The sequence below is a fragment of the Lissotriton helveticus genome, chromosome 5_1 (assembly GCF_964261635.1).
Source record: "Lissotriton helveticus chromosome 5_1, aLisHel1.1, whole genome shotgun sequence".
Lineage (NCBI taxonomy): Eukaryota > Metazoa > Chordata > Amphibia > Caudata > Salamandridae > Lissotriton > Lissotriton helveticus.
In genome coordinates, this window is record NC_136065.1 from 441,408,296 (window position 1) to 441,427,524 (window position 19,229).

Genomic DNA, 19,229 nt, shown 5'->3' on the forward strand with positions numbered 1-19,229 from the left:
TACCAAACGTAGTAAGTTTAACCAAAAGTAGTAGCTTTAAACAAAAGTAGTAAGTGCATTCTGTGAATAACAAAAGTAGTAAGTGCCTTCTGTGAATACCAAAAGCAGCAAGTTTAGGATTTTGTCTCAGATTAGTTCTGTGATTTGCACCCCTTGTCTTCCAATTTTGCAGCATTTGCCACCCTGCCATCTTAAGTCAGTCCCCACTACCGTTGTCAACTGCACATGGAAATACTCCGTAGTGCCCACTCTCTCACCAAGCTTTCTTTGGTCCGCCCACAGCAGTCCTACCTCCTGCGACACTGTCTCTATTTTGTGCACTAGCATGGACTTGGTATCCTGATGGCTGCCAGGATTTTCACAGTGTGGGCCTCTAGAACTAGGTCCACAACCCTGGCCAAGCTGCTAACCGCAGCTCCTGGCAAGCCCACTGGGATCCCATGTGGCACCAACTTCTCCCTCGTAGCGCAACCCATTCTTGCTGTAGAGTCTTCAACACTCCAGCCACCAATCCACAATGTCCCCCACAAGGTGCCCCCCAGTCAGCCACTCCCCCCCACCGGAAGACCTGGGTTAACCTCCACTGTGCCGTTGATGTCCTAGAATCCTCACCACTGCGATTGTTCACAGGATGGGGCCTCCCCACAGCCGGCATGCTGCAGCCCCTCCAAGGAGCCCAAGCAGCAACTGGTTCCCAGACCGTGTCCCCAAAGGAAGCTTGCCAGGGAGAACACATCAGCTCCCAACGAGGTGCCCTAGCCACCATCTCAAGGCACGAGCATCCTGCCCTACTCCCCACTCACTGCCTGGGCACCAAATGAGGATCTGGGGCCTCCTTCCCACCTACCACTGCTGTATCTAAAGGGCTTCCTTCACTGTCCCAGGCTACGGGCACCAGCTAACACTGCCTGCACTGGGGGCGGGGGGCTGCTCTCAAGTCCCGGGCCTCTGCTCTTCATGGAACCTCAACTGGGGGGCTCAGGCCCAGATCACTCCAGGGGCCCCCAATCTGGCCTCAAGGTTTTTTTGCTCCTGGGACTTCTCAATTAATGTGCAGCTGTGCCGCTGGCCACCATCTTGGGGCTGTGGCCGCTGACCTCGCAGCTCTTTCTCCGGTTCAAAAATACAGTCCCAGATCCCGTCCGGGTATCGGAGTGAGTTTCGAAGCTCCACAATCCGCCTTTAGGCCCCACGGGCCTCCTCTATCAGCAGGAGAACTGTCCCTGTGGCCTGTTTGCACCTGAGCTCACAGTTTACACGCCCGGTTCCATTCATGTCTTGGCCAGGCCTCCAATCTAACATTCTTTGCAGTGCCCTTTCACAATTCAATTGCCTTCCTTCAGAGTTGAACATAGTATGGGTCCTAGCGAAATTCAAGCTCAACTGATATGAGGAAGCAAAGTTCAAATTCAGAAATAAGTCTTTAGATTCAACACCCGGATATGCTATTCCTATTTGCCAAGTAGTGAGATACACAACTTGTCTTTGTTGGGTGACCTAGGGAATCAATTTGATTCAGTGTTTCCTCTTGAAGTCACAAGAAGTCGTTCATGTTGACTATTAATGATATCAGCAGTCTTTAGGACTGGTGGAAGACAAGGACATTTTAGGAATGTCAGAAAGGAAAGCTTACTGAACAGGTCCCATTCGTAGTCATCAGGCTATGCTGCACAGATGGAATATGCCTTGAAACCTTCGTTATTTCAAGGATTTTGGACATAACAGAATTTTTGGAGATCTCCCCCCTTTTTGATGAATCAGACACACTGACAGGATGGTCTCTTTCCTTTCGGTCATAGTGGCTGTGAAGTGGCCATGTGACCTCTCTGGTCTGTCACATGATCCTTTCACACCTGTTCAGGAAGTCTTCCTGGGCATCCTGCCATAGGACTGTGTGAGGCCCAAATCTGCTAATTGCAACTCTGGTATGCGGCAGAACTAAATTCACATACCCAAATCATGTGTGGTTCTGTACCAGAGGGGGCACTTCAGACGAACTGCTAGGCAATGTACTCTCTAAATGCCAACATAGGTAACCTCAGACATGTTTTGACCTTGGAGGACCACAGCTGTCTGGTAGATCCTTAAGACACAGCTGGCTTCGGACACATGCTGGGGCATACCTGTGCCAAGTCTGTGGCAACTCCCTTGCAGGGGCCAGTAAAGGATTTTTCTGGTTTTGAATGAGTGAAATGTGAGCCTACCTATAACGTCCCTGTAAATTTGTATGGTTTTTAAAATTCTATTTCCTAACTACAGCGTACCTGTAACCTTTGTTTTTTTAATTACATTTCTATGGTTGTTTTAATTCCATTTCAGAACTATAACGCTCCTGTAATCTTTGATTGTTCAGTCAATTCCTAAGGATTTTTTATGTCAATTCCTAACTATAACGAACCTGTAATCTTTGGTTTTTCAGTGAATTTCCAAGGTTTTTTAAATTCTATTTCCTAACTAGTGGAGAAAGTGGGTGGGGCATCCCACGAGCTCTCAGCAATCCAGCTGGATAGGACTAACTGGAGGTAACAGGAGGGGTTCTTGGCCCCCAAGGACCCTTAGCATTCAATGGGACTTCATCTCCCAACAAGTGGTGCGCCAGGAGGGGCGTTTGCCGAGTGATGAAGAAAGGGGTTGGGCCATCCCATGAGCTCTCAGCAATCCAGCTGTGTGGGTCTTACTTGAGGTAACAGGAGGGGTTCTTGGCTCCAAGGACCCTCAGCAACCAAATGGGACTTGATCCCCCAACAAGTTGTGCGCCAGGGGGCCCTATGATGAGTGGTTGAGAAAGGGGAGGGGCCTCTGACGACTTACCCCGGGGCTGGCCTTTAAAAAAAACTAAAGTATTGTTATTAGGGGAGGGAGCCGTGCACCCCCCTCCCCCCCAGACTGATTTTGGCCCGAGGGATCCATCCGCAGGGACTCGGCCTTTTTTTGTAAATTTCGTTTTTATGGGGATGGGGAAGCAGCGTGGCCCCCTCCCCAGGCTGATGTAGGTCCCAGGGACCCCATTCCCTGAGGCAAGGCCTTTCAAAAAAATCATTCTATTAGGTGAGGGGGATGTGCACCCCTCTCCATTAATTAGTTTTATTAGGGGAGGGAGGCCCTCCTCCCCAGGATTATTTTGGCCCTGGGGACACCACCCCCAGGGACAGATCTCTTTATTTTGGGTACCCCCATGGTACCCAGTGACCTCTATTGGGGACTACAGGGGCCTCAAGTCCCCGCAGACCCTGCCAGCTCACTGCGGGAGCCGGCATTACTCTGACAAACAAGGTCTGCTGAAAGGCAGTTCCCTGTCTGATACAGCAAATGTTTTAATCTGTTTCACTGCATGCCATTTGCGTGCAGTGAAACAGATAAAAAAAAACTGCTTTCTGCAAGCCGGAGCGGGTTGAAAGCTTTGGCTTGCAGAGTTATGTTTGCTTTTGCGTGGTGGGAGCCCAGCTCGATGGCTGCGATGGAGGCCCTACAGGCCCCTGTGCATTATTTTAGTATCCTCTGTCCCGGGGAGGTGGCGGTCCCCAGGGTGCGGGGGTGACGTGTGGGAACTCCGGCATGTATAAAAACCAATGCCCTGGGGAGGTGGCAGTCCCCGGTGCTTTGATAAGTCCTAAGAGTGGGCCCAAGTGCCCCCTCCCCTTTCACTGGCAAGGCACCCGGACCTGACCCACCCGGGGGTTAATTTAAAAAAAGCACAGAGACTGTGCTTGTTTTTAAAAATAATTTTTACAGCAAATTCATGAATATTGTGATGCCGCTGTATTTTTGGAGGGAGGGGTTTAATGCTTTTTTTGGCCTGTCGGGGTCCCGTTTGGGCTCTTTTTTACATCCCTTCTTCCTGGCCCCCTCTTGACTGATCACCACAAAACATTCCATGCACAACAAGACCTAACTTGAAACTTTTGTTTGGAAGATTTCATCAACCGGCACCAAAGTTATAGGCAAGTAAAAAAATGCCTTTTTTCATATGGAAACATGGTCCTAACTATGGAAATTGCATTTTAAATGTTTACTTATTGGGGCTTGTTTGTACTATAATGCTTTCGTTTAGCATTCAGTGCACATCTAATTCGATTTATGGGACTTGCTGAGGAATAATTATTATAAAGTATTCTATAACACACAACATGTGTTTTAATCTACTAATGCATATTTCATAATAGTTTTGTTCTGTTTATATGAATTTAAGGATTGAAGAAAATAAGCGAACTGACTCTTGTATTGCATATGAGTAAGTGTCTTTGCTAGTTCAGATAACCAGTAGTGTGATAGGACTATTTATACACTTTTTTATGAACACTAACATAAGAGCACCAATGGTCAGAGCTATTCCTCAATGGATTTATCTTCAGTTAAGAATGCATGTGTACCTATGGCAACACCAATAAAGTCATAGAACATTATGTGCACCAAGGAGTTTATGGGTGGATAAAATGTAGAAAGCAATCTTTTTAAACAAAGATGAAAGGCAAATGGCAATAACAGAGTCGATCATGCAATTAAAGTAAACACACAAAACAGAATGAACTTCAAATGGATGAATAGCGAGTATTGACTATGAAATAGTTATCCATTTTGAATTTTAAAAAAACAACTGACAGAATAAGTCTGTTCAAATCTCCAGATTTGGCTCCTAATATGAAGTGTCTGTCAAAAGTGTCTCCCAAAAAGTACTTAAACTTCCACAAAAACATCACATCTATATTTTAAAAACAAGTTATCATACCTTGCATATTTAATCAATTTGTTGCATATACTGGTGGTGTCAAGGCAAGATGGTGTGTCTTAAATTTGTTGACAGACTAAAGACTGAATTACTAGAAACAACTAAAATATCCCAAATTACCTGATTTATCAGGCCTTGTGTGATTAAAACTAAAAATAGAGTCATTAAGCTGTACGTGTTATACATAGCACTTTATCTTGTTTCACTGCCTATTCAAAATTTTAAACTTGAGCACAACCGGAGTATCTTACCAATATTCATTAAGTTCAAGACACCTCGTTGTGAAAAGGGATATTGCACTTAGATGGAAATCTCCGAATCCCTCTACAATATTGCAGTGGCTCACAGCAATGGATTGGTGTGATGAACAGGAAGAATTCACATACAAGGCTAGGGGTTGCCATCGTAAACACCATAGAATCTGGGGTAGATGCTGTGATAATTTCGGACTGATGGGCGATTGACGCGATGTTTATTAATGGAAAGTTTAGGATGTCACAAATTGTGGCAAAGACAGTATCTGCATTAGATGCTTGTGAGTACCAGTATTTTGTTTCAATAAAATCAATAACGTTGAATTATAAAAAAAACATTAAACCCAGTTCCAACATATCAAAAAGATGTCTACATCTAGGACCCTCCTAAACATACTTTTGATTTTAGCTATACATTCCAATGAGCCCAAGACTAAATGATCAATAATACCTATAGAAATGTTTCCCTGCACTCCACGACCATACTGCAGATGACATTCCCATTCCTAGAAACTAAAGCGGTTTTCCAATTCTAGGGATGCACCTCAGTGGAACCCTAAAACTCAGTGATGTGGCTTAGTTTCCATTATTGTTAGGATCATCTACTGTGCCACATTGAGTTGTGTTATATATTGATATTGATGTGTATGTGCACTAAACCGTACAGGAGCAGATAACTTGTTGTGCATCTAAGTTGTAAACAATATAAAAATATTGTCTTAGTAAAAGTGTGATGCAGTCATAGTTGCTCGCTAGTCTTAAACTCTCTTCAATCAAACCCATTACCATCTTCCTGTTTTCTGGTACAGCCATGACGCTGGAGTCTTGTGTTATATATTGCATGAGGAGTGAATGAAGATTGTCAAAGGCATTGGATTGGGTCAAGCAAAGTTTTTGGTATTTGTTATGACGCAAACTTTATTAATAATTTTTGTTTGCGGCTGTTAATTACCCTTCCTGTGGATGCATAATGAAGGGGGCAATTTACAGTCATTACAGCCTTACGAGGAAGGGCTCTAAGGCTATTAACGCTCCACCTCTACAAAATTAAGGAGGGTTGCGGCACCAAGCTATTTCCTTCCTGAAAAGATTGGAAGAAAATCTCCACCTCGAGCATCTCTCCCTCTACCTCTTCAGCAGTAGCCTGTTTATGCACCACTGTCTGGGATCACGCCGTTGGGTTTGCTAAGAGAGAAGCCCAATCAGCCAAAGAAATAAAAAAGGTTTGTTGCAATCTTTCAACTTTTTGTCTGGCTGATTGGTATTCCCTCTCAGCAAAACCAAAGGGAGGAGGCCAGACAGTCGGGGGTCAACAGGTAGCTCCTGAAGAGGCTGGGGATGCACCACAGGAGAATGGAGCTTTTTCGCAGTCTCTTCAGGTAAGAGAAAACTCCAGCTCCCGCAGCGTTCCCAGGGCCAAAGCATTCTGGACAGATGTTGGGAAATGGCAGAATGCTCCTTTTGTGGACCTGTTGCAACAGCTCGCCCTCAAGAAGAGCATTTGTACTGGCTAGCCAGCTCCCAGCCTTCCATCCAGGGGGCGAATAAATATTTAAATAGGCCATATAAGAGACAAAGGTTACTACATTCACAGAGGTGACCAGTAATGAAAGACACCTTCATTCTCAAATACAAAAAAATGGTAAACTGAATGTTCGAAATAGGATACAAACAAGTGGCAAAGTGCAAACAATTAACTCAGAAGTAAAATCCTCTTACCTGATTACAAATATTGATGTCCACTCCCGATTTTAAGTAGTCGAGGGCCTTTTCTAAATTCCCGGCTCGGGCAGCTCGCAGGTAGCTTGCATTCGTGTCAGACTATAAAAAAAAACATAAGACTGGGAGTCAGACTGTGGAAATATGCTACTAACATTGATCACTATAGTATAATTTATTTAGGGTTCTTGTATAGCTGTTTATTAGAAGTTAACAGTGTTGGATGAATACGAATCTCATAGTATGACCACATTATTCATACAAGAACATGCATGTTTTCTGTGTGGCAGAAAGCAATGCTGAAATGCAAAACAAGGAACCAACTCAACAATAACCAAAAGGTGTCACTGTCCACCACGTGACATCCGTCTCCATATTATTTAGGGGTTAGCCCATAAAATTTGATATTAAAGTCTACAACAACTATCAGGCTAAACACAATAAAATAACTAACAAAGAAGTGTTTGACACCTATTAACCATGTGCTTTAATTACTTGTACTAAGAACCTTAACAGTGTGGCTGCAGTTTTATTTGGTCACTGTAGAGGAAACAGAGTGATTTTAAACTAAGGCAAATGAGTGCTAAAAGGAGGTGTTTCCTTCCTACATAAAACTGAAAAGGGAAGCCAATCATAACATATTAGAAAGGCCATGTACACTGACACTTGTAATGTACATTATTTTCTGTTTGAAAATTCTACTGGCGAAACCGCTCACACAGTGCTTAATGTGGCTCTGAAAAAGAGCTGGGCTCTAAAGGGGTGTGGCCTAGGTAGCTTAAAGCAGCCTTGCCTTGGGATACAAGCAATAAAACATTTGATACCAAGACATTAAACTGACCAAGTGCAATACATTCAAATTATTAACATTTACTGTTATATATATATATATATTCACTGAAAAAACACAAAGGTTGAACTAAACTTATAGGAACTATGAATTATTCCCTAAGGTAAACTATAACTTGCGGCCCCAATGCACAGTTTTCTCATCAATAATTTTATTGCAAATGTTGCAGTGATATTATCAATGATGTCCTAGAAGATGTCATGAGTGATGTAATATGTGTGGTAATCAACAGTGCATGGCAAGGGCGCGATTTATTGTTACCTTAGGGCACAAGTCATAGTTACTTAAGTTAACTATAAGTGGTGAATTATTATAGGTCGAAGCAACAGTTCTGTGTTTTCAATCACAAAGTCGAAACCAGTGACACCTGACAAAACAGCAAAGTGTGCTTATAGCAAAATATCCAGCGCAAGACCAATCAGAAGACAGCAGCAGCTGTCATTATGCAGTGAAAAGATTTAAGGGCGCACATTGCCTCTGATAGGTATTTATTTTGTAAAAGCTATTCGTCAAAACAAAATCAAAGGACTGAAGTGCTGACAGTCGACCCACCGGAATGAATGTATTGGTCGAGGTAAGTCCTATTTTGGGCTGAGCTCGCCGAAGTGCTACTTTACACAATATTACATTATTGAAATTGGTTTATTTTTTGCACTATTTCTCTCTACTGCGTTCAGTGTTGTAAAACAGCAAACTCAATGTTCATTTATGCTATCGTCGACAAAATAATATTATTGATTTTTTGCTACAGCATAACAAGCATCGACTGCCGCAAAAAGAAACAAAGATCACATAATTTCCAGCTACTGTACTACAGCAAATCCCAATGCAAATTGGCAGACCCCCAAAGAAACACCAGCACCGTGGGTAATTTCTGTAATCTGCCCCTACATGTTATGCCATTTGTAGCATGAACTCCCCAGAAACCCCAATTCATCATGATCCCAGACTGTGGGCTGGATAGGCCAGCCTTCGGAATTTAGGGCTAGATGTATGACGCGCAAAATAGCACCAGGCAAATTGCAAGTCTTTTGTGACTCGCAATTTGCGAGGAGCTATTTTGCATGTACAACAGCGCGTTTAACACTTTGCAATTCCCAATGGGGTTGCAAATTGCGAGGCTCGTGAATATTAATGAGCCTCTCGCAATTTGCAAGCCCATTGGAAATGACAGGCCCTCCCAGGGATGGTGCTCTGCGGGGCTCAGCAGACCACCATGTCTGGGATTGCTTTTAAATAAAGCAGCTTTTATTAAAATGCAGCCTGTTTTTAAACGGGATGCATTTAAAAAAAAGAAAAAAAATGAAACTTTTTTTTTTCTTTTTTAAGGGCAGGCAGTGGTCCCTGGGACCACTGCCTGCCCATAAAATTAATTTTTTGAGCCAGTCACAAAGGGAAAGGGTTCCCTGAGGACCCCTTCCCATTTGCGACTTCATTACCACCTTCTTGAAGAGGGCAGTCATTTGTGAGTGTTTTGCGACCTATATGGCTCTGCGGTCGCTATTAGGAACGAAACGCCCCTTCCTAATAGCAAGCCGAAATACAGTATTTTGTGAGTTGCAAATTATTTGCCACTCGCAAAATAGTGGAAGTACATGGCCCAGACTAAAATTGCATGCGCAAACAGTTCGCAAACCCATTTGCGCATGCAATTCTACATCATACATCTGGCCCTTGGGAACCTGGAAGTATGGGAATGGGGGTGCTTCAGCACTCCCAAAATACCCATACTCGAGTTCAGAAGGTGAATGAGCAATTAAGATGCTCAGGGAATGTGAAAGAAAAGCTGTATTGTATGTAGGATGTCATTTGTTTTAACACCCAACAAAATTTAAATATCTGTAAATGAACTGTACAAATATTTCAAAATGTATCTGCAGATAAGAAATCACAAAGGAAGCACAGTTTTTGTAATTCTGAAGTGTGATGGAAAGAAAGATTGTAATAGAACCATAACAAATTGAGAAACTTAACATGGTGAAGTGCAAATGGTAAAAATCCCCCAGATTATCGTTTGTGTGCTACACTGTTTTATCAGTAAAACTGCAGGTCTGTGCAAATGTAGTTAACATTTCAATGGAAATCCTGCTGTCTGTAAAAGACAGTGTGCTACCACACTATACTTTAGTAATATATTTGCAACAGTGTGATCCAAAATGCACCCTACATTCTACGTCCTAACCACTCGCATGCTGAATTTGCTACACTTGTTCATTGAGTACGCTTGGATTTTCACAAATCCCTATGAGTTCAGTCATTTAACAACATTGATGGCAGCACCATCAGTCTGAAAATTGTTCCAGCACCACGGCTCCAGAGGCCCGTCATCGACCATTAATAATCAGACCACCCAAGATTTTGCGGCTTTGGTTGGCAAATTTTGCGGCCAGAAAAAGCAAAGTTTGCTGTCCAAAACCTCAAAATTCGCTGTATTTTTGCGGTGGGCAAAATATGTGCCTGCAAGAAAAATACTGCAGACTTGCGCTTTCAAATGGCTTGCAGGGCTTGCAGGGTCCGCAGGGGGCACACAAAAGTGTGAGGCGGCCTGCAGGCTAATTGCTCAGGAAGGGGCGAGGTGCACTTCAAAGGCAGGTGACAGAGAAATGTATCACCTCTGCTGCCTGCCTGTTGCTCACCCTCCCTTTAATGGCTCTGAGGTCGCACCGAGCTAGGAAAGAGAGGGTGAACGCCAGTTTTATTTATTAATTCTTTACATATTTTGCGGGCAATTTTGTAAAAATCATATCATTTTTACAAAAGTGCAAATTTTGCGATTTTTTTGCAAATCGCGAAATTGGGTGGGGGGCTGATTAACCACTTTTAGCTTGTAACTGCAGAGTGCTAAGAGTAGAAGGAACATTTATGCATAATGAAGACGTGCGTTTTATCTTTATCTGATGCCATATTCAACAAACATACAGAAAGTTCAGAAGAAAGGGATTTCACCTCCTTCATCAAAATAACTCCTGATATTATGAAATACCCACCTCATGGAACGTTTGCACTTGCAACACGCAGCCACCTTGTCATATACAGTTTAGTATATATATCATGTACCCATGGTTACAAATATTTTTATATAACGTCACAGAGCACAATCACCTAAATCATTCTTGGCTGATTCATGTGAGATGTAAACACGCGCTGAAGCATCAGTGGTAACAGAAAATGCGGAGATTAGTAATAAGACATAAATGCCTATCAGCCAAGACTGATGGAACTAAATTAAGGGGAGGCAGGGGCTGTTCAAGCTCCTAAAACAACAGTGCACCAACATTTTTTAGAAGTTGCAAACATTTTGGATTTTACAAGCCGAGCAATTGTCGAAAAGTTTGACTTTGTTTATTTTGATGTTCTGCCATCTCGGCTGGAGTACATATTCACTATGTAGTTTTAATTTTTGCTTGTTTCCCATTATTTCCTCAAATACACAAACCAATATTTGTAAAAACCTTGTGCTCATTTTTAGCAGTTGTCATTGCTCATTTTTTTAGGTGTCGCCTATTGAATGCTTAAACAATAACAGTACTTAAAGTGGCTTTTGGCTTAGTGTAATGATTAACACTGGTTTGGTTTTCCAGTCACTCTCATTTGCCTGGTTCTTATTCTTGTTCCAGCTCATCAATCTTGTTTGTCCCTCCCATTGAGCAAACCCTCTTTACCATCTATTTTGACTGACTGACCAATGTTTCCACTGTATGCTTTTCATACACTACTTTTTTCTTTTGGGTTAACCACACCATAGGACCTCGTGTATTTTTCAGTTGTCTCCCTTGTGTACTTTTCTCCTCCAGCACTCTGTGTTGCCGTCTGTCACCGATGTGCTTCTCCCACCATGTTGCACTCTCCCTCATGTCCTTCTTCCTAAATAAATATTGCTTTCAGATTCATGTATGCTTCTCCCAATCCACATCACATTTCTCTCTCGATCATTGCTTCTACTCCCACTCCTCTGTGTTGCTTCCTCGGGTCTGCACCCTCCTTCTATATCGCTCGTTGCTTCTCCTACCCACTGTGTCCTCAATATTGCTTCCACCTCTGCATTGCTTCCCCCCCTTGCAACCTTCCCTGCCCCAGCCTTCTTTGTTGTTTAGCCCACCCACCTAACCTGCCCTTTTTAGGTCTCGCCTCTCAATGCGCATGCGCATTGAGCGGAGCGAGACTATAGGGGCTTAAACAGCGTTTAACCAAGCACACGATTCAACTGGCGATTTGATGCAGTGCATGTGCGCTTTTAGCTCCATGCGCAAGCGCAATGAGTTAAAATGCGCGTGCACAGCATCAAATCGCCAGTCTTCGCCATCTGTTCCCCAGCCCCCAGCCGCCAGCACCACCCCTCTCTCTCCCCGCACACAGCCAGGCTCGCATTTCTCCTCCCCCTCCCCTGCACATGCCACCAGCCGCCTGCCTGCCTCGCCTTTGAAGTGAAGCTTAGCTTCGGCCCCTGCTGCTTCACACGCTCATCGCCGCTCTCCCCGCTCCGCCCCCTGCTGCGGCCGTATCGCATTTCTCCTCCCCCCTCCCCACAGCAATGCCCTCCGTCTTGTTGTGTACCGCCTTCTAAACTCTGCCTCCATGCCCCTGCCAGTCTATTTCTTTCTCTGACTCTGTACGTCTCTGCCAACTCTCTGTTACTACCTGTCTCTGTCTTTGCCTCAGACTGTTGCTGTTGAGATCTTTCTATAGCTGTTCGTTAGTTTCTGTCCCCCCCCCGCCCTCCCCCCGAAATTTGGTTCTAGTTGCCCGCCTGATTTCATTGATACTAATTACCCAGTTCCTGGAATTGAGTATACTACATTTTACTTACAGGTGTCGATAGGACCTACTCCAATAAAGCACAATTCATATATCTTAAAGGTGATTACATAACACATACTTTCAGCACAGCAGTGCAAGAAGCTAATGCGAGAAACCAAATGACTCCCTCCACGTACAACATTCGATCTTGTTTCGCTTATTTTCGGAATATCCGCCAGGGATGCAGCTCTATAAAAGCCAGCACTGTCGGAGTGGCTTTCTTTGTGCTTGCTTGTAAATGTGATATTTACCTGGCAGTCACTATTGCAGCCATTGGTGCGAGGCCTTGTCGAGGGCAAGGTCGTATTGTCTAACACGTGACTTCCCTACATCACTGCCCCGGGTCTCCTCTCTTCCAGCTTCCCATCAGTACAATGTTTCAACTGCTTCCTGGGAGCGCGGTGACAGCGCTGTTCTTGAAACAAAAGACGTGTTTGTCCATCCCAGGCCCAAGGCTGTGCACCACGCGTCTGCTGGACAAGCGCCACCGGCGGAAGTGGAGCGCGAGACCGGCCACAGAACGCGCAACCAGGCTCTGGAACATTCCATGGCCCTCGCCGCCTCGCGAGGGGCTTAGCCATAAAACTTCAGCTAGTTGATTTCCATTACTGACATTAATGCTAGAGAACTTTGCTGGACGAGCGCAGTTTTAAAATTAAAATATAACTCTAATCGTTAGAGAGGTATGTTCGACACCGTCACAATTTTGACTCATACAGTAGCATATAGGGTTAATGTTTCTGCACCTAGTGTACCATGCAGGTGACGTCACAGATAATTATTTTGTTTAGAGAAGTAAGCAGACCCTTGCTTTTGAAGCTGAGATAATTTTGTAACTTACTGCTCGTAAGTGGCAAGTCTTCTATTATAGCACAGTGTGTCATGTATTCCTATAGGTTCTGAATCGATCCCCCTATTCCTGACCCTATTCTGGTTAAACTAACTATCAAGTTAACTAACAGTCAGCCCATGAGGCAAGAAAAGCCCCCATGATGCAGATACCGTTATCTGACGCAGTCACACTACGGCACAGGAACGTGTTATCTGATTAGGTCATAACGCTTGAGATCTAATTAGACAAGCGACATTCCTCCAGCCCCTGATAAGGCATACGACGTTCTCATAACAAATCAAACCTATGACAACCTGGAAAATCCGTGCGGCCATTGTTTTGATTTCACAGAGAACTTCAGTAAAAGAATGTGCTAACGAGCAAGTCGTATGACATCTTTATTGACGTATCTATGTCCATCCTTACGTCAATCTCGGCACCTTTAAGGTATAAATATTGCCGATCTTGCCCTATGCAAACACACGCGTGGTGACGAGACGGAGCAGCCATACTTGCCGAAGCCCAGAAGCAGAGCAGACCCCGCTGGCAGCAGCCCCGCCTTCCTGACGCGCTGAGAGACGCGCTGCTATCTCCTGCCGAGAGACCCAGCACCGGCGCTTTCGGGCAGCCCTCGCAGGCAGCCTGGAATATCGAGAGCAGAGAAAGAGATACCATTCCTCATTCATCCTAACTTCCAGGTACAGAACTGAATAACCCCTCCCAGAGAATTCTTTAGTTATTCACTTGGCAAAAACAAACTTAACTTAAACTGTAACTTTCTATTCCCGCCCACGCATTAGACTTAGGTCAGGTACACGGGGTAGGCGTATTTAGAAACACCAGTTGAGTACGTTTAGTCAAATGTATATGTGTATGTAAATATATTTTAATCATTTAAACATCATATGGCTCAGAAACCATATCAATGTTTTTACAGTATTATTTTATACTATTGCTTTTAATGTATGCACTTTACTTAACTATAAGTATTGCAATAATATCGATCCATTTCTCTTGTACGAGAAAAGAGACTGATCAATAAATAACACCTTTTTATTGAACACGCCCGTCTCTTCCTTTTCTCTACAATCTGATGAGACTAAGAATGCACGTACTGACTGAGTAAAATAATTGCCTTGTGCTCACACAACTCTGGAGATACACTCTTGATTAGGGGAGAGCAAAGTTGTCATGTTCTATGGTTGTCAGAAACTAAATCCCTTCTTGTCTAATCAGGGGAGTTAATTCTTTCCTGAACATTCGAGAAAGTTTCTAGCGAACTCTGAGCTACGCTGGCAAACCCAAAACTTAAGTCTAGTATCGACAGTAGTAGACCTAGTTAACGTCTGGCCTAGGCCTTTACTGCTGTAGGTATTATTCCAATGCGCAGAGCCTATTGGGAAGATAGGAACTACACTACATGGCGCCCAACGTGTTTGGAAAGGGCGATAAAACTAACGTAAGACATTTAGAGTAACTCAGTCGTGCTTTCTCACTCAGACCCCTTTTCCCAAATACTCCAAAGACGTCTGGAGTGGGTGAAAGGTAATATCCTCCAAAACCTCGCAGGAGGGAACTCCTATGTAAGGTTCTTGGTATAGTCAACGTTGAAGGATAAACAGTTCCAAAATATTGTGCATCTAATCTTTGTTTCCATAAGAAACCTGATCTGCAAACAAACATAATACCATCCTGTCGGTAAAATGGGAGACAGTGATGAAGAAAGAGAGGCAGTTAGATTAGCAGCTGAAATAGCAGCAGCTGATACTGCAGCACTAGATGCGGACGGGGATATAATACTCATCCCGGTCGCCAAAAGGAAATCTATAACCTTAAAACTTATAGAAAAGGGACTGACACCTAGAGGTGGCACAGTCATATTCGTAATTGAGGCACACGAATATCGGCAGACAGAGGTATACTATACATGGATACATTTTCCAGCAGCAAATGCTGTAACAAAGTACTTCCACTATTACAAAATAGAGGTTCCACCCGACATTTACACTCCTTTCGAGGAGGTGGAAGTACCACTCAAATTCCAAGAGCATTTGCTCTTATTTGATGGCGCCCTAATACATAATAATCACATCACCAGGCTCGGTCCTTTAGGTAGACCAGGAGCAACGTGGCCGGTCTTAGCCGGATACACACCATACCCAGACATCAAAGGAATGTCTACAGGAGAGCTGTTAATACAGCTAAAACAATTACTAAAATTCATAGACAATTAGTCCAGTATGTAATGCGGACTTCAACAATTCAGCCAGCGATTAAACTTCCACAGCTGACCCCTCACCAGGGGAACACAAATAAAATCACACCACAGAACATCCAATCCTGCCTAGGTAAAGTTCCGGCTAAACGGGAACAGATACCATTCTGGTTGGCACAGAAAATCACCCAAATAGAGGCGGTGTTTCCTGACACCACCCCGCTAGAAAAACACAGGATTCTGACTATATGTCTCCCAATGGGAATCGCACCACACATAGAGGACTGTGACACTTGGGGTACAGTCTTTGCTTCAATCTACACAAAAACGCACGGTGTTCCATCCATTTCGGTAATACCAGATGTGCTAAAACAAATTCAAGATGAATACGGTCCAGAACCAGCTTTAACTCTTGGTATGAAATTACTGAAAGACTTCAAGCAGGTCTCAGCTATATTATTAGCCAATATAAAAGGTGAAGCAGCAAACGTGGCGATCCACCAGAGGTTAAAAGAGACAGATATAGCAGACCAACCAGCTGAAATTGCCAGAATCATAGAAAAATCCTATGAAGAACTAGGTAGAGATAGTTTAGGTGGAATACCAGTAAAACCGCAACTGACTGAAAGTCCAGAAAAAATATTTTTTAATAATAATTCACCAAAAAAGAACTGGGATGGAAACAAACAATCCAATCCAAAAGAAAAGAAATTCCAGTCCCGAGGAAGGTCTCCTAGGCGAAGGGAGAAATCTCCGAACCAGAGACACAGGTCACCCCAGAGTGACCCCTCTGGGAAAAGATATAACCTTAGAAATAGGGATAATATTAAAAAACCTGATAGATATCAAGACATTGATACACGTCCCTCTCAATCTTTTCAGACTTCCTCGCAGAAATCGGAAAGAAGAGGACGATCAGAACAAAGAGAAGAGCACGCCAAGTCCAAAGACAAGGAACCTGCTCAACAAAAAAAGAAATTACAATTTCCAAAAAAGAAGGTAGCCAGTATCAAGGTAGTTAACAATGCCGAGAATACTGAGGACACAACTGAAAAACGGAGAGTGGGCTCAGACAATGCTAGACAGCGCAGCAGAAGTGAGCATAGCTCGCAAAGTCCTTATGAATCATCTGGAGACAGTGGACACGAATGAATATCTTCAAGTGGAAACTGCAGACACCAGAGTTAGCAAACCCCACAAGATATACGAGATAACATTACGTATAGAGGGAGATAAGACTAGGAAAATAAGGGGACTATTTTGGGATAACCTCTCCAAGGGTTATGACATCCTTCTAGCTGAAAAAGACTGGCCACCAGAGTTTGTCAGGGAGTGCCCTCATGGCGAAGAAGTAATTATGCCTGCCTTCTCGAATCAAATCCCGATTCATAAAAAATACACACTTGCTAGAAAGTGGGCAGTGGCCTTAGCACCTGCTTTATATAAAAATCATGTAGGATGGGATGAGGATTCTCCTCCTCACAAAATCCAGTTAAAATCACAACCTACTGCACAAAGGCAGTACCCAATTAAGCAAGAAGCTAAAAAAGAGGTAAATGAAATACTAGATCAGCTAGAATACCAGGGGGTGATTGAAACTTGCACCTCACAAATGAACAATCCTTTGTTTCCGGTCTCCAAACCAGACAATTCATATCGTCTAGTTTTGGATTACCGACACCTTAACACATGTTGCAAAACCTTTGCAGTGCAAAACTCACACAGTGCTGCACTAATGAATAACATAGTGCGCAAAAAATACAAAACAACCTTGGACATCTCCAATGGATTCTTTTGTCAAAACATAGCACCAGAGAGCAGATATTTAACTGCATTCTCAGTAAATGGCACTCAAAAGCAATTCTGTCGGTTAGCCCAGGGGTACAAGAACAGCCCGGGGGTATTCTCAGCGAGAGTAACAGAATTACTGCAACTATATGATGATGAAGCATTATCTTATGTCGATGACATTTACTTAACAGACGATGACTTGGATACTCACTTGAAAAGAGTGAACACCATAATACTTGGGTTCGCAGCAGAGGGTTACAAATTCAACTTTAAAAAATCCAGAATTGCCCATCTGACAGTCCTATTCTTAGGATATGAGTTATCAAGTGAAGGTAAAAGCCTGGCAGACAATTTCCTAGAGAAATGTGCCGTAATCCAAGCTCCTAAAACACTAAAAAACCTACAGTCAATTCTAGGCTTCCTAAATTCCGGAAGAACATACATTACAAATTACGCAGAAAGGGTCAAACCCCTTTATGATCTAATTAAACCAGACTTTAAAAGATCCAATTGGACTTAAACACACACAGAAATTTTGAGATCCTTACAAACAGACATGCTAATTAAAACAAAATTAGAAACACGTGATAACACACGCAATCTTGTGATTCGAGTCATCCCAGGGAGATGCGGATTCACATACCTAACCTCTAATGAGGGAGAAAAGGTACCAATTGCATTCAAATCACACTTGTACACAGAAGCTGAACAGAAATTCAGTAATACAGAAAAAATCATTCGTGCAGTTCAAACCGCAATAGCTAGAGAAAAAGACATAGCTGACGGTAGACATATCACAGTCAGAACAGCAGAATCAGCCTTTGAGGCACTAACAACACCGTGTAATTTACCAACAACAACATTGAATCCGGAATGGATACAATGGGTGAATTCAATCACAACGGACAAAGTATACTACTACTTTGATCCAGAACTAGAAGAATTAAAAAATTTAAAATATGAAAAGACGTATCCTCTGCCAATCGACATTCTGCCTCTACGACATTACGCCTGTGTAATCTATACAGACGGACATGCTCAACCCTCCGTTTGGGGAGAACAAGCATACAACCCCACATGTGAGATTACAAAAGAAGTGTGGCGCGGAGGTAAACTAAAACCTCTATTAACAAAAACACACTCAGTAGAAACTAATTCAGAACAACAAACTGAAATAATAGCATTGAAAATGGCGCTAGATAATGCGGATCGCGAATTCCCGACACTTATAGTGTCAGATTCATATTACTGCGTCAAATCATATAACAAGGATTTGCAGACATGGATTCAGAACGGTTACAAAGATGACACAGATGCACCAATAAAGCAGAAATTGCTCTGGGAACAAATAGCTCTTTTACAAAAAGAACTACCAAGGACTCACGTGACACACTCACTGAGTCATCAGCGTGATGGCGTTCACGTTGTAGGGAATTCATTGGCTGAAACAGCCACAGCGGCAGCCACTAAATCGGCTCCCGTAGTTCGAAAAAAGCGTACATTAAAAAACATTGACGGTGAAACAGTGCTGGCAGTGAAAACGTCATCAAAAGGCGACTGCTCAGCGTTACCGATCAACTATCCACTCAATTATACATACATAATCGATGCAAACTCCGTCCCTTTTGCTCGAATCCCTGGAGTGGGGGATAGAGTGATTCCAAACATGGACAGGAGAAGCTTGTTAATCGCAGACGCACACATGGGTGAGGGTCTTGGACACCTCAAACTGAAAGATTCTCTGGAAGAATTACAATCACGGTACTGGTGGCCAGGCATGAGCCTGCATCACACCATGTTTGTAAAAAACTGCCCAAACTGCAACAGAGATCGCAGTGGGGAGAGAAACAGTTTAATACCTCGTCGTATCAAGGCAGATAATATGACCAATAAAAAGCAGGGCTTGCGATTAACATATACAGGCTAGTTTCCACTTATAATGTAGATCACCAGCACTCGGCTGACGTCCGGACTGTTATACAAAGATTTGCGAGTCTAAATGGCATATACGCTAAGAGCATGCTACGTTCGACCATTGTTTTCAC

At 43.3% G+C, this 19,229-nt stretch overlaps 1 protein-coding gene across 27 annotated transcripts in view; it reads right to left on the reverse strand.

The window, feature by feature from the left end:
- The window catches only part of ANK3 (ankyrin 3), a 1,924,186-nt gene that overhangs the window by 799,111 nt on the left and 1,105,846 nt on the right, over positions 1-19,229 (reverse strand). For all 27 annotated transcript variants that reach the window (XM_078642672.1, XM_078642674.1, XM_078642664.1 and 24 more), the window contains one exon: positions 6,700-6,801. In XM_078642672.1, coding sequence (XP_078498798.1) covers positions 6,700-6,801 — 102 coding nt within the window. The remainder of the gene's footprint in view (positions 1-6,699; positions 6,802-19,229) is intronic.